Source organism: Mauremys mutica, chromosome 2 (assembly GCF_020497125.1).
Source record: "Mauremys mutica isolate MM-2020 ecotype Southern chromosome 2, ASM2049712v1, whole genome shotgun sequence".
Classification (NCBI taxonomy): domain Eukaryota; kingdom Metazoa; phylum Chordata; order Testudines; family Geoemydidae; genus Mauremys; species Mauremys mutica.
This window is the reverse complement of record NC_059073.1, coordinates 98,513,070-98,529,536: the sequence shown is the minus strand read 5'-3', so window position 1 is coordinate 98,529,536 and position 16,467 is coordinate 98,513,070. Positions and strand designations below refer to the sequence as shown.

At 40.3% G+C, this 16,467-nt stretch overlaps 1 protein-coding gene and 1 long non-coding RNA gene across 2 annotated transcripts in view; one reads left to right on the top strand and one right to left on the bottom strand.

Annotated features, from left to right (window-relative positions):
• CCDC102B (coiled-coil domain containing 102B) overlaps positions 1 to 16,467 on the bottom strand; it is a 357,030-nt gene that overhangs the window by 76,795 nt on the left and 263,768 nt on the right. Inside the window, exon 8 of the mRNA XM_045007770.1 lies at positions 4,878 to 4,981. Within this exon, the coding sequence (XP_044863705.1) occupies positions 4,878 to 4,981 (104 nt within the window). The remainder of the gene's footprint in view (positions 1 to 4,877; positions 4,982 to 16,467) is intronic.
• Positions 1 to 16,467, top strand: part of LOC123365117 — a 59,080-nt gene that overhangs the window by 11,434 nt on the left and 31,179 nt on the right. The window lies entirely within an intron of this gene.

Below are 16,467 nucleotides of genomic sequence, written 5' to 3'. Positions count from 1 at the left end.
AGTAGTGTTATTACAGCATAGAATAAGTTACTTCTTTGTGTCTTTATACAAGAAATAAGAAACAGCAGCAGAGAAGTATTTATGAAACAAAGATTGTTTTTTCATACAAATATTTAATAAGCAAAAAAAGGAAAAGCTGTACCTAAAATATTTCACCCAATTGCTTTGAAAAAAGAAGCTGTTTAAGAATAATTCCTTTTGCGTTGTCCTTTATTATTCCCTCTTAAGTGAATAGTGCTCGACAGATAATCTGTCTCCAAGATTAAAAGATTTAAAGTCTTGTTGGTTCACAGTTGGTCATTTGGGGCTGGTGGGATTAAGCCACCCCAGTAATGACCCAGATTTCAAACCCACTATAGAAACTGCAGCATCAATAGTGTAGCTGTTTCACAGAACCATCCTAGTTGGGGTAGAGCTTCTTCAACATGTGCAGTTCTTCACTGACTGAAATTCACCAGGCCACTACCAAGGAACTTCTTTCTGTTTAAGAGTACTGATGCTCCAATATCTTCTTATTAAATCCTTTTAGTCTCAGATGCTCCTAAAAGTACCAACTCAAACAGTGGAATCCTTGTGGCAGCAGGTGGCACTGTAGTAGTATAGCCACTTTACTAATACTACCCAGTTACTAGAGTGTAGCTGACAGGAAGGACATTCCTATAAGCACCTAATGGCCAGCTGACTCTGCTGGTCAGTATTGTGTGGCCAAATTCCTGCAGCAGTATTTAGAAATGGAATTCTTAAAAGGACTTTGAACCTTGAGAAGGGTTTCTTCATGATTTTGTGCATTACTAATTGTCTCCTTAACAAAAACAGGGAACGTTAATAAGGCTTAAAGCTTGGAAGTGCTGTAATATTTGGATTTCCATGGTAAAGCTATAAAATACAGACATACTGTTAAAAAAAAAAAAAGAGTAGCTGTTGATTTTATTGTGTAATAAAAATGTTTATATTACCATGAGACAATGTTATTTCCTTGACCTTTCACAGTCTAGTGTGCTGTACATTGATCTCTGTCAAGAACATACTATCATGTTTATTGAGATGACCTGGCATTTTAAGGCAATCACTCAGGTTTTTTATGGGGATGATCCATAAAAGCCCCATAAAAATTTGCCACTGTAGAATAAGGCAGCCTAGTGGAACCACATTTTGAAGTGCTTTGGAAACATTACAAAATATTTTTCAACATGGTCAAACAATTTTCATGGAATTAAGGCATGATGCAATAAACCTATTACATTGACCTCTCTGACAATGCAGGATGGTTTCCTACATCACATTGCTCCCTATAGATATGATGAACTGGTTAGTCCATTCCAACTCTTGTTCTCAAGTGATGGGATGTGCACCACTTCCCAAGAGATAACATGCTTCAGCCTGATAGGTCTCCTTGTCAGGATATGAATACAGCATACTTTCATTCGTACTAATTGACTATGAGTTAACAATAATCTTCTATCTGTATAGAGGGGTAGTCATCTTGGTATTCTTTACAACCACAATATATGAAGTCATTTCAGACTCACTAGTCACTTGGCTTTGAAAGTCTCTGGATAGGGATGAAAAGTTAGATTGGATTCCTTTCTGTGCCCCACTGTAAGCTGCTAATCATTATTCTTTGGGTTGTTATGTTTGGGTAATCTTGCAATGTCATCAGAGAGTCTTCTAGTCTCATTTTTCAGGCCATCTCCTTCTTAATAGTCTTTTTAATCTCATCAATTTCTGTCTGATTGCAGGTCTGTATCCTATATGCTACGTAGCTTTCTCTCACCACTTCACAGTGTTCAGGGCCCCATTACCTATATACATAAGCCCAATTATCTGCTCAACGTCACTCTGACCCATGATATCCACTTTCCTTTACCTGGGTCCAGGTGGGAGATCCTAGATCCAGTCCTTCTGCTCCAATCACTAGTATTTAACCTACAGTAAAACAGCTTCAATAGGAAAGACTGAGGGAATCCACTCCCCACATCAGAATATCCCATAGCTCAGTGGTTAAAGCACTCTCCTCAGGGGTGGGAGAGACCCCGTTCAAATCATCTCCCTGCCTCTGGCAGGGGAGGGCAATTGAACTTAGGTCTCACACATCGCAGGTAAGTGAGCTAACCACTGGGCTAAGAGTTATAAAGTGGCCTCCTACTCCTGCCCCACAGTTTGTGTGAAGTGAGGTAGGCACTTAACTCATTCCCTCAAGAAGTGGTTTAGGTACCTAATCTACTTGGTGTTACCATTCATGGATCGCTAGCAGAGAGAGGTACCTCCCTTCAGTCTGGACTTAGTCATCTATCTCCATGAGGGAGTAGGGCTTAGGACACACCCCTGTAATTGGCATCTGTCTTTGGCTAGCTTAGGCAGCTCCCTGTCTAGCTTGTCCGCTTTTGTGGATTCCATTCTTAGGCATTTATCTCCTCCCCATTCACTGTATAGGGAGCCTCTACCTAACTCAGACTTTATCGATTTCTGTGTTGTTTCTAGGCACTTAGAAGTTAGGTGGTCAGCACTGCAACACTTAAGTCTCTTCATGAATCTTACCCTATATCCCCGGTCACAGGGAAGAAACCCAGTTGTACAGTTGGGCGGGCATGTTGATAAGCAGTTGGCACAGCTAGACTTGGATCTGGGTATGACATCCCAAGAGCGTGAAAATTCTGAAATTCTACCCCAGGAGAGTAAAGGGACAAAGACTGCCACGTGTGGAGGTGCACTCAGATACCAGAAAGGAGACAAAAGTGCAGCTAGCCACGTAACTGTGACATATACCATTAGTACTCTACTATGTTACCTTTAGAACTCAAAAACCCCTATACACACATTCCCAGGGGCGGCTCCAGGCCCCAGCACGCCAAGCGCGTGCTTGGGGTGGCAAGCGGCGGAGGGCGCTCTGCTGGTCGCTGCGAGGGCAGCAGGCAGGCTGCCTTCGGCGGCTTGACTGCGGAGGATCCGCTGATCCCGCAGCTTTGGCGGACCTCCCGCAGGCGTGCCTGTGGAGGGTCCGCTGGTCCTGCGGCTTCGGAGGACCTCCTGCAGGCACGCCTGCGGGAGGTCCGCCAAAGCCGCGGGACCAGCGGACCCTCCACAGGCAAGCCGCCGAAGGCAGCCTGCCTGCCGTGCTTGGGGCAGCAAAATGCCTAGATCCGCCCCTGCACATTCCTCAATCTCTTTATCCACAGTTTACCCTCACGGTAACTTTAAGTGGTACAATCTGATCAGACACTTAGAGGTTGTTTTTATCCAAAGATAAGATGGGAAGGAAAAAGATTTAAAATGTTTGGTTTCTAACTCACTTCAGCAAGGAGTAAACGCCCAATGGAAGACTGACCTGAAGCAGCATGGTTCCATGGGGAAATCTTGAACCCATGACACATGAGTGGGTTCAAAATATATCCAACTGTGCATATTTTAAAATATATCATGAGAAAATATGACTGAATACTATCTTTACCAAACTACACCAGCATCCTAAAATCTCTGATTGATCACTTGTAAGCCTAATTCTCTAGTACTTTGCATCTTGGGATGTCATTTCTCTGAGTGCAGAGTGAGTACACATTTAGTGTTTTGCACAGGAGTAAGTGATGGCATAAGGTAGGCTCAGAATTAGTCTAGGGTGAGCAAGCAAATAGCCATAATCTGTCTTTCATCTGTAATGCTTAAAAAACCACCATGCTAACCAGCAGCAACAAAAAAGGGAAAATCTTAATATATTCAAAAAGTACTACTTTCTGAAATGTAAGTTGGCTTCTCAGCATCTTGCATAATATGGAACAAATGTTCACTGCCAACCAAGATAAGCATTCAAGTTCAGGTGAGATGCTTTATAAATATAAATACATTATATAGGTGGGTTAGATGTGTTTTCACAATATGTATATTTTGCAGTCTTGGGAGGAAACAAAGGTGGTGCAATATATATATATTTGAATGTTCCAGATTCAGTTTGATACCATATTTATACCAACCCTTGTGTTTCCAGAAAAAACTACACTTTAAAGTAGCCTCTTTAGTAACAGGCAATTAATGGAGCATCCCCGAGAAAAAAAGCGGGTCAGTTGTACATTTTCTTTGGATATCATCTATGCTATTGGATAATGAAATAAACAATGAAAATATTGAGTATGCTCCTGTAATCTTTGCAAGAATGGCAGGTTCCATCCTAGAGTGTTGGATTCATAGTCTACTAGAAACAGTTTTGACTGATTTTTTTCTTACTATTCACTATTTCCAGTCCTACATGCATGCTCACCACTTATATAAATGCACACAGACTCACATGTGGGTGCACAAGGGTATAGGAGAGGTACAGGGAGACTTTTCCCTACTACGCAATGCACCCTCATGCAGGGATCAATCACACATGCAGTCTCTTCATATCCTGAGTGGAGTAACTTATCCCTGGCAGTGAGAGCTAGAACCCTACTCACTGTAACGGGAAGGGAGAGCTGTGGGAAGAAGGGAAGGCCAGAGTGAAGCATGTTTTTTATCCTACTTAGGAGGAGTGCAGGAGGCACTCCCACTCTGCATGTCGAAAACTCCACTGTGGAGCCTGTCTCACACACTAAGCACTCCCCCTGGGTGGCACAGCTGCACAATATCCCCAGCATGGGGCCCAGAGTATCCTGTTGTTTTCCTGATTCACTGCACCTACTTTTTGTGTGTTTATCCATTCTCACCCAGACTGATTAAAAACCAAATTACAGTAGGAGTTTGAATGTATTCATATGAACCAGAATTATAGGGGGAACCAAACAATTGCAACAGTTACCAGGCAAATGTAAATGTGACAGATCATCAGTGAAAGTGCATCTTCACTTAATCTTCCTCTATTAACATTCCAGCCCAGATTCAAAGTATTAAAAGGGTAAAGCACTGACCTGCTTTTCAAATGATTAAACTGAATCTGTAAATTGTCATTTGCCTCTGTCTGCTCATCCAGAGATCGCTGTAGCTTTCGAATCTGGTTTAGTGAGTCATCGAGCTGAAAGCAAACAGACCAGATTGGTTTTGAAATGTACCACGCACATTTTTACCATGAGTATTATAATAGACACAAATAACACCCACTGATATTTGAGGCTAATTTTTTTTTTAAAGTTACATTTGTGTTTGAGATTTTAATCACATGTGTGTTTTATTCTCTCTCTCTCTCACACACAAACACACAGGATCAGGATCCTTTTTCTTAGTAAGGACAGATAACATTGTACTCAGTGTGCCTTATGCTAAATGTTGCCAAGTTTTATTTCCTACACATCATTCACTTTATTTTCTGTGAAATACATGAAATACCCTATTCTCTTAGCTTTTTTTTGTTAAAGCATCACAAAGTTTTATGGACAATAAGAAATAACCTAGAACATTTATTCTAATTATGTATGAGGATATTTTATCTATCCTTATATATTTCCCCCAGTTTCTATGCTGCTGTCAATAAAGTATCTGCCAAGTCACTGGAAAAGCAATAAAATGCAGTCATGATTTAAAAATAAGGTCACAAGCAGCTTTCTCTGTAGAATTCTAATTTGACTTCTATGAAACTTGTAGAATGAAACCTGATAACAGGTGAAAGTCAACCAACTTCTGTTTGTTGTTACAAACCCACCGAGGCCCAGCCAGCATTTTAGTAAGGGGCTCCCATATGTGTTTTCCCCGAGCCTGTGATAAATCTCCATGTCCCAAGGCTTTGTGTGCTTGTAGGAAGGAGTCTTGAGGGACTGGAGAATCCATTCATTTTCTCAATTAAACCAAGGAAAAATTAATTGTCTCCCAAGACAATAAAACTTGGCAATCAAGTTTATCTAAAGCTGCACTCTGTAGGAGGAAAAAAGCTTACATTTTTGTTCCTTAAAAAGGTGTTCAACTGGGTAAATTTAAAATGCAGGGCACGGGGTGACTAATAAAGGCCTGTTGGTGTTTATGGATATATAGGTAGCTCTGACACAAATTGCCTTGCACCAAATGGCAGGTCTTACAGAACAACCTGGTCCAGTTCTAAGAAAAATAAATAGGTTGCTGTCAGTACTGAATGGGAAGAAAAGTGGAGCCTCAGAGTTCGTCTTTACTAAAACATGCTGTAGCATGTTATAAGGTGCTAACCATCATGTTCTAAAATGCTAGTGTGGACTTTAGCATGTACTGAGCTGGTCAAGTAGAAGCTAGTGCAGGAGCCTAGGCTTCAATATGATTAGATTAGCACATGTTAAAGTTGTCTTTGCCTACACTAGCAGTTTAGAACGAACCTGCTGGCCAACACCATTCTAACACCACACCATTTATCCAAAGCCTCAGATGGATAACCAAACTCTTTAGGACTTGATAGATTAAAACAAATTCCTTGATCTCAAAATTGGCAAACCTAGAAAGAGTTTTCAGCAAACTCTCTCCCACTCAGGATTTACAGTTTTGGAAAAGAGTCACACTGAATTTTAGGGGGTACACACAGTGCAGCAAAATTTAAGGGACTGTGAAACCACACCTTATAACTTTTCCCAAAAGAGTTGGCAACACTTGTTTTAAGCAATACAATAAGTTTCATTTTAATTCCATTGCTCCACTTATTGTGATTCTCAAAAGTATCTAATCCAGGGGTAGGCAACCTGCGGCACGTGAGCTGATTTTCAGTGGCAGTCACACAGCCCAGGTCCTGGCCACCAGTCCGGGGGGCTCTGCATTTTAATTTAATTTTAAATGAAGCTTCTTAAACATTTTAAAAACCTTATTTACTTTACATACAACAATAGTTTAGTTATATATTATAGACTTATAGAAAGAGACCTTCTAAAAATGTTAAAATGTATTATTGGCACGTGAAACCTCAAATTAGAGTGAATAAACGGAGACTCGGTACACCACTTCTGAAAGGTTGCCGAGCCCTGAAATCTATCTACAGGAATTATGAGTTACATATAATCTTGGTACCTGAACACCTGATCCAGCAAAAAACTAAAGAATGAGCATAGTCCTATGGATTCCATTAGGACTACACATATGCTGAAAGTTGAGGTTGTGCTAAAGTGCTTTGCTAGATATGGGTCTAAGTACTAGGATCCAAGTACAACTAGAGAATGATATTTTAGCTATATCTTTGCAGTGTGACTTTGCAGTGTAGTAAGAAGCCTAGTAAACACTTACCATTACAGATATCCTATTCCTATCAATGACAGTTATATGCAGACTAAGGGCAGTATATGGTCCACTGTGATGGATATTGCTAATCAATAGTTTTCTATTGTAGTGAAAAGCGTTGGGGTGGAGGAGGTAGAGAGAGAAAAAGAAAGAACTCTCTTTCTGAAATGTTAATAGCAATAATCTTAGTTCACAGAATTTCTATGGCAATAATAACTGGCTGTAATTAATGGTACATATCACTTTCAACTAACCAGACATTTCATCATCAGGAAATGCCTTGTACTTCATTCACTATATTGTCCTATTCCTATTGTGATCAGTTTATAAAGGCTGCCATCAAATCATGCTCACAGCTCAGTGTTAGTTACCTGAAACATGAGACATTAACACAACTTGTATATGAAGGAGTTCAAAACCGATTTTCTCAACTATCTTTTATCATGTTCATTTGCCTTTAATAATTGCGTCAATGTCTCAGTTTTACCTTGTTTTTCAGTGAATTCTTTCTGATCAAGGCAGTGCAGCCAAGTTTGTTACTGAGGGACGGGTTTTAATTTTTCCATCTTTGAAAGGTGAAATATTTATTGCATCTTTCATCATTTTGTTTTCTAAGATGAATAACTTGTTTCCAGCAAAGCAGGCCAGAATCTTCACTTATTTTTACTGTCTATCTTTGTAGTGACAAGCTACATAATAAAAGGTACTAATGAGATCACTCAGATTAATCATGTTCAAAATTACTTGGTTTAAAGTGCTCCGATTCAACATGCTTACAGCAGAGGAGGTACCTTGTGATTGCTATGGGGTATGGTTTAACCCCATAGACAATGGACATCTATTTAAGCCATTTGTGGTCTCATATTTTACTAAAAATTTACAGAAAGCTCAGCAATACAGAAAACTTTAGAACCTAATTATTTTAAATGACCTCTATTTTCTTAGATGTCATTTTATTTTGATTAGGTACTTACATTCTCTCTACCTAAATGCCTCCTCCAGCTTCAACTGGATGCAGTGTTTTAATTCTGTTTTCAATCCTAAATTCTTATGTATTGCTGTGGGAAGCTAAACAGCTCTTATTCTATGCCTCCATGTTTCCATTTATCCATCTGTAAAATGGATATATTGTGTTTCATAAGATCGTCAACATTTACTGACATGTATGATTTTGCCACTTTTGCAAGCCTATGGATGTGGCTAAATGGAAGGAAAAATAATAAATAGTGATTTTCTTTTGGGGAATGTGGCACAGTAAATTGCATTTCTTGCAGATTAGCATAGTTTTACTACATGCTCTTAGTAAATTTTTTTCAACTTGAAGATATGAATTTTAAAAAGATCCAAAATAAACTATGGCAGTAAGATAAACAAGCATTTTCTACAATCACACATTCTCTATCCAATACAATGATTTATTCTAAATAGCATTGTTTAACTTAAAAGGAACAATATAAACTTTTTTGGTTGTCACTTATTTCCTATTACAGCCAGTGCTGAATTTTCCATTGGAATGTGGGGTTTTGGGGAGGAGGAGCTGGACAGAAAATGTAGTATCTGCAATATCAAAAGCTTCCATGGGAAATTTTCATTTTTCCATGGCAAAATTAAAATGAAATATTTTGTTGTGGGTTGATGTAACATTGTCCAATGAAAATATAATCATGCAAATCATTATTGCTATCACTGTTATATAATTGCAACAAATCTTATACAAAGAGTAACACATTGCAAGAAAGGGTTAAGCAGCTTGCAGGCTGAATGACCCAAAGACATGTTAGAAAGTATGTGAATGTTAATTAGGGCCATTCAATAATAGATAGGCTAGAACTTTAAAGTGCAAACCTGTATTGTTAGAGAATTAGAGATTATACTAATTTTGCTTATCTTAGATGCTAGCCATGTAAACAGACAGTTCCTGTCCGTCACTATAACTATTAATTTGGAGATCAACAGGGAATATTAACATTTAGATTAATCTTGGGTAAAATAATTAATTGTCTATATTTCTCTTTGAAGTTTATGATAGGGCAATTTACCCATTAGGCAGTCTATGTTAATTTGTATAACTAATTACTAGTGGTGTTTAGGCAACAGAAGGTTACATCAAAAGCCTATTATTTACCCAGGACTGTATGGTCAAGTGGATGCTAGAACACTGTATAAAAGACCCTTGGGCCTGATCCTGTTTATCTCAGTTCTGCTTAAGCTTCATTGGGGAAGTTTGAGTTGCAAGATTGAGATCCCAGACCTAAACTGAAACACCCTGAATATGATATTTGGACATTGTACTATAACCTATGGACTAAATTATAAAATAACTCCTTGCAACTACAAAGCTCACCATCTCAGCTATGAATGTGAACCTCAAGAATTATATTTATGTCTGTATGCATATTGATCTTTTAATCAACACTCCCTCTTTTCTTTTTTTTTAAATAAATTTCAGTTTAGTTAATAAGAATTGGCTGTAAGCATGTATTTGGGTAAGATCTGGAATATTCATTAACCTGGGAGGTAACACTGCTCTACAGCCAAAATGCTTCTGAAATAAATGTAGTCCAACTTTACTAATTCTGGGTCACTGAGAATGAAAATGATGCTTAAAATTGTTGATTGGCTCTAGTTTTCAAGGTATGCTATTGGGTCAGTATATACGACCCTTGACTTGGGAATAGCGGAGGATAAGTGAGTTATAAAGGGAAGGGATGTCAATTTAAACCAGAAATGACTAAAATACATCTTTGACTGGATCTATGAATAAATCTATGACTGGGTTTGGACAGTACTTGCTTTTTAGGAAAAAACAATGAATGATGCAATCTGAAGCTGGTATTGCGTCATACATGATATGAATTGCATCATGTTATTCCTAGAAGTCATGGATGATGCAATCATAACGAAGCTTACATCACTCTGCTGAACAAATTGCCCTGTATCAGCTCTAGAAATCATACAGTGTCGTGCTCTCTTATTTGTCAGTGTTTGATTTTGCAAAGGGACACATTTCTGTTTAGCCAAAGCGAGCAGAGATGCCTCGTACTTGTGTGAACAGTGCAGATAACTTCTGCTATGTTTGTGGTGAAGTGACTTTTGCATCACAAAAGCGCAGTATAACCACTATGGTTAAGAAAGCCTATCACCTTTAGTTTGGCTGCAAAACTGGAGATCAGGACAAGAGGTGGGCCCCACACATATGCTGCAACACTTGTGCAACAAATCTTCGCCAGTGGTTGAACAGGAAAAGGAAATCTATGCCTTTTGCAGTGCCAATGATTTGGAGAGAGCCAACAGATCATATCAGCAATTGTTACTTCTGCATGGTGCCTCCAGTTGGGAAAGGTGTGTCAAAGAAGAAAAAGTGGACTGTGCATTATCCAAACATTCCATCAGCTATACGCCCAGTACCCCACGGAGAAGGACTGCCAGTTCCTGATGCACCAGAATCATTCTCACTTGAGTCAGATGAGGAAGAGGATGAAACTTCTGGTCCTGAACCATCAATGTCACAGGACCCACATTTTCTCCCATCCTCCTCCTCTGAACCACACCTCATAACACAAGGTGAACTGAATGACCTTGTCAGGGATTTGGAACTACCCAAGAGTAAGGCAGAGCTGTTGGGCTCCAGACTACAGCAGTGGAATCTCCTGGCAGGTGATGTTAGGGTTTCCATGTTCCGTGACCGTCAAAAGGATCTTGTTCCACTCTTCTTCATGGAAGGTGATCTTGTAGCCTGCAACAACATCGATGGTGTGATGGCAGCCCTCAACATCGTTCATGATCCAGATGAGTGGAGACTGTTCATTGATTCATCGAAGACGAGTCTTAAAGCTGTTTTACTGCATAATGGCAATGTTTTGCCATCAATTCCAGTTGGTCATGCAGTCCATATGAAGGAAACCTATGACAACATGAAACAACTTTTGAGGTGCATAAACTATGACCAACATCAGTGGCAGCTTTGTGGCGATTTGAAGGTTGTTGCTCTCTTGCTTGGTCTGCAGACTGGATACACAAAGTACTGCTGTTGTTTTCTCTGCGAATGGGATAGTTGTGCAAGAGATTCCCACTACATCAAGAAAGATTGGCCACTCTGACAGTCATTGGAGCCTGGGAGGAAAAGTGTTCAGCATCCACCACTTGTTGAATCAAGGAAGATTTTGTTACCGCCCGTACACATCAAGCTGGGTCTGATGAAGAACTTTGTCAAGGCCATTGACAAAACACAAGCAGCTTTCAAGTACCTCCGTGGAAAATTTCCAAGGTTAAGTGAAGCTAAGATAAAGGAAGGTGTCTTTGTTGGTCCTCAGATTCGTGAACTTCTTCGAGATGATGCATTTGACCATGCACTGCGTGGCAAGGAAAAGACGGCATGGAAAGCCTTCCAGTTAGTGGCAATAAATTTTCTCGGAAACAACAAGGCAGACAACTACAGGTTGTTGGTGGAAAACCTCCTCAAGGCATACAAAAGCCTTGGTTGCAACATGTCACTAAAGATACTTTTTTTTCACTCTCATCTAGATTTTTTTCCACCGAACTCCGGAGCAGTGAGCAACAAGCACGGCGAGTGATTTCACCAGGACATTGCAACAATGGAGAAACGCTATCAGGGCAAATGGAGCCCATCAATGCTTGCAGACTATTGCTGGACAGTGACAAGAGATGCTCCATTTAATGAATACAAGAGACAAGCCAAGAAGCGCCGAGTAGACACTGAATAGGACTAAACTATGTACATAATAGTTTTTTGCCTTTTGTTTCATAATAAATTTTAGTTAGATAACCCTTTTGCTGATTTTTAAAGTGTTACATAAACAGGACAGGTGAAATATTATCATGTAAAGCAACCATAAACACATGAAAAGACCTAGGTTTACAATTTATGATTAAAACTCTACTATCTACACAATATACATAGACATAAAATGTAAAAACTTAAATAACTTAGAAACAGTAGCCAATCAGTTGTCTTAATTGTCATATTTGAATTCAGCACATCAAAATACATAATAAATAGCACATTTTATCTCTGAAGCAGATGACTTCTCAAAAATTGTAGACCAGTGTAATGTGTCCAATCCTTTGGGATTCGTAGAACTTTTTTATATGATGAATAAAATTTCCATTAATCCTCATCATATCTGACATGGATGTCTAGGTGGAGGCCTGAGACTGGGTTACTTTAAGGGAACTGTATTGTTGACTTCTAAGTAACCAGTGAGGTATACTAGAAGCTGTTTTGAGCTGTCTTGGTAAATCTAAGTATTGGAATATTCACCAGCTTTGGGGATTGCCTGCCCCATTCTGTGCAATTCACCCTAATTCAGTGACCTCAGCCGGCTCCCCTGGGCCTCCAGTCACAGTTGGTTGGACACAAATCAAAATATTTGTGTTTGTTGAACTGACCCACAGCATATCATTCTGAGTTTGTTCCACCTTAAAATTGCTGATGATCTGGCGCTCACAACCTCAGTTCCATAGCTTTAAAGAGCTTGAAGTGACTCCTACATCTGACCTTAAGATCACAGGGGAATATTTCAAAAAGTGGCAGTTGAGACCAAATGTGAACAATCGGCAGGAGCGCCGCCAGCTTTTTTGCCGCCCTAGACAGCGGAAGGTCCTGCACCCGAAATGGCACCCCCGACAGAGGCGGCGGAAGGTCTGGCCGCCGCAGTCACCGTCCCCCAAATGTTAGCGCCCATGGCGACCGCCTAGGTCACCTAATGGGTTGCGCCGGTCCTGGCAACCGGTAGTCTCTATTGAGTTTTGTGGTGAAACTGTGTTATGACCCAAAGCCAACATATCTCAGTCTCATTCTTGACTGTACACTGATCTTTCATGACAACTTCAAAAAGTAGTCTTAAAGGTAAGACTCACATAATCATTATTCAAAAGTTAGCAAGAACTAGCTGGGGATCAACTGCTCTGGTGCTATGAACAGCAGCCTTGGCCCTGGTGTACTCAGTTGCAGAATACTGTGCACCAGTGTGGACAAGAAGCTGTCACATCCAACTTGTGGATAGGCAGATGAATCAAAATCAACACTTCTACTGTTACTTTTTGTACTACCAAACATTGAACCTCCAAGATATAACCCTAGCACCAGAACTTAAATGCTCCAAAGACTAGCCAGAACTTCCCAGACAGATTATGAATAGCAAACCTCAACAATGCTTGAAATTGCAAAAACCACTATGGACCACATGACCACCTCATGGCTCTGGATCTGGCCAGGGAATGGTAGTGTTTGGACCTCATCTGCTGTTCCAAAAAAGTACATTATTACTTATTAACCTAGCCGTCATAACGGTTTTGACCTGCCATGCAGACTTTGGACCACATTGAACAGCATCTGAACAAACTATGGAAGTTGATGGGTAAGTAGAAAACCAAAGACTCCCCGTTTAGCAACTGTAGTGAGAACATCCAAACCATCCAGGGACAGCCAACGGTAGTCAGGCTGCATTGCTGCTTGAAGACTGGCCAGAGTGTTGCAGGCAGATCCCTGCTGACCCAGTGGTGGAACACTCCACCACTGCTAGGGCCCTGGGCTGGGAGTCGGTGAAGTTGGGTGGATCCGGATCCCCCTATCCCCTGCCACCATGGAGTGGCAGCCTCCCCACCTTCAGCCAGGATGCCTGTGTTGTTCTACCATCTGCCCAACTAGGATGCCAGACTGTTTGGTGCTCACCCTTGCCTGATCCATAGACTGTTTGGTGCCTGACCCTGTTTGGGGGCTCGAGATCATAGACTACTGATTTCTCTGCCTGAGGGCCAGATCCTCAGACTGTTTGGTGCCCCACCTCACCTAGGACCTGGGCTCCTAGAATACTCCCTGCTCTGCCCTGTCTGAAGATTTGAGCCCTAGAGACAGCTAACTTCTCCCTTGTATAGACTGCCATTCCAGATCCATAGCAGCAGAGACATGGTCTCCCTCAGAGGGATGGCCACACATGCCTATACGCTTACAAGTTACTAGTCATATTTTATCTGAAATAGTTTACAGTGAAGATCAAAATCAAACAGAGATTACTTCTGTTTCACAGATCTTGCTACTCTGATTCCTTGACACTAGGGTTGAAATCCTCGGCTCATTGAAGTCAATGAAAATTCAGCTCTCTTTCTCTCTCTCTCACCATACAGGTCTTGTTTTGTATACTCCCTTTGGGCCAAATCCTGATCCCAAAGATATCACTGGGAAAACTCCATAAGAGGGCTTTCTTCCTTTAATGGCTGATTCACTGACTGTTCTCAGTTGCTTTCCCTCAAAACCATTCACTCTGAATAAGAACAAGCTTCTGCCCATTCGCTTAAGGCAGTTTTTCCCAAACCTGGGATGCTGCTTGTGTAGGGAAAGCCCCTGGCAGGCCGGGCTGGTTTGTTTACCTGCCACGTCTGCAGGTCCGGCCGATCGCGGCTCCCACTGGCCGAGTGCGATCTCACCCAAACACTCTATCACACTTACATCCCAAGATGTGCATATATATCCATTAGAAGCTTAAAGTGTTAATAGAGTGATAATTTAACTTTAAAATTAACTCCAGGCCAATGGGAGCTGCTGGAAGAGGCGGCCAGTACATCCCTCAGCCCGCGCCTCTTCCAGCAGCTCCCATTGGCCGCAGTTCACTGCTCCAGGCCAATGGGAGCCGCGATTGGGTGAACCTGCGGACGCAGCAGGTAAACAAACCAGCCCGGCGCGCCAGGGGCTTTCCCTACACAAATGGCGTCCCAAGTTTTGGAAACACTGACTTAAGGAATTTGCTTCCTGGGGCCCATAAGACTGTCTAGGAAGAGGAGTTTTCAGAATGGAGCTTCCAAATTCCATGAAAGCCACCATTAGTGGTCTGCATACATCTTAATATCTTTAATAAAAGAAGATAGTGTCCATTTTGCAGAAACAGTGGTAGTGTTTCTGGTCAGGGAACATTGCCTCAAAGCCAGGAAGCCTATCATACTAACACTCTTAAAAGCTGAAAGTGATACTATGGTGATTAGGTAACACAGAGCACCATGACAACAGCCAGGTTATTTTTGAGCAATGTTGTTGGACAGTGGCATAGTAAGAGACTTATCCTCTGAAATCAGAGAGAGCACTTATCACCTTGCAGGACAAGACAGAGACAATAACTAAAATACATTTTTGCAAATGGATGAAAAACAAATGCAGACTAAACGTGTTTTTTTTTTTAAATCTAAGCTGCATATATCCAGTGAAAAGCTTATGGCATCCATGGGAGAACTGTAAAAACATGCTGGCTGATTATTTCCTTTCTGATCTGGCTTAGAAGGAAAATGAAGGCATCTGTAAAATCAATATATAATGAAAGAAAGGGGATGTTGATAGTAATGAATATAAACCAGAAGCTAGGAACTGTAGAAAATCAATAAAGGAAGCAAAAGGACACAAAGAGAATTCTATGGACAATAAGGAGGAGTATTTTAAGTGTATTAAGACAAAAATAATCCTAACAGTGGTATTGGTCCATTACTAGATGGTAATGTTAAAATTAATAACAATGCAGAAAAGGCAGGATTGTTCAGTACGTATTCTGTTCTGTATTTGGAGAAAAAAAACTGATGATGTAGTCATATGATGACAACATCCTTTCCATTCCAATAGTATCTCAGGAGGATGTTAAATAGCAGCTACTAAAGGTAGACATTTTTAAATCAGCAGGTCTGGATAATTTGCATTCAAGAGTTTTAAAAGAGCTGGGTGGTGGGCTCATTGGATCTTTAATGTTGATTTTCAGTAAGTCATGGAACTCTGGGGAAGTTCCAGAAGACCAGAAGAAAGCTAATGCTGTGCCAATATTTAAGAGGGATAAATTGGATGACCTTGGTAATTATAGTCCTCTCAGGCTGACATCAATCCCAGGTAAGATAATGCAGTGGTTGATACAGAACTCAATAAAAATTAAAGGAGGGTAATATAACTAATGCCAGTCCACATGGGTTTACGAAAAGTAGATCCCATCAAACTAACTTGATTTTTTTTTATGAGTTTACTTTATAAAAGTAATAGTAATGGTGTAATATACTTAGACTTTTGTAAGGAATTTGACTTGGTACTGCATGACATTTTAATAAAAAAACTAGAATGATATAAAATTAACAAGGCACACACTAAATGGGTTAAAAACTGGCTAATTGATAGGCATCAAAGTCTAATTGTAAATAGGGAATCATCACTAAGCAGGTGTGTTTCCAGTGGGATCCTGCAGAGATCAGTTCTTGTTCCTATGCTGTTTAACATTTTTATTAATGATCTAGAAAAAAACAAAATTGCTGATAAAATATGCAGATACATAAAGATTGAAGGCATGATAAATAATG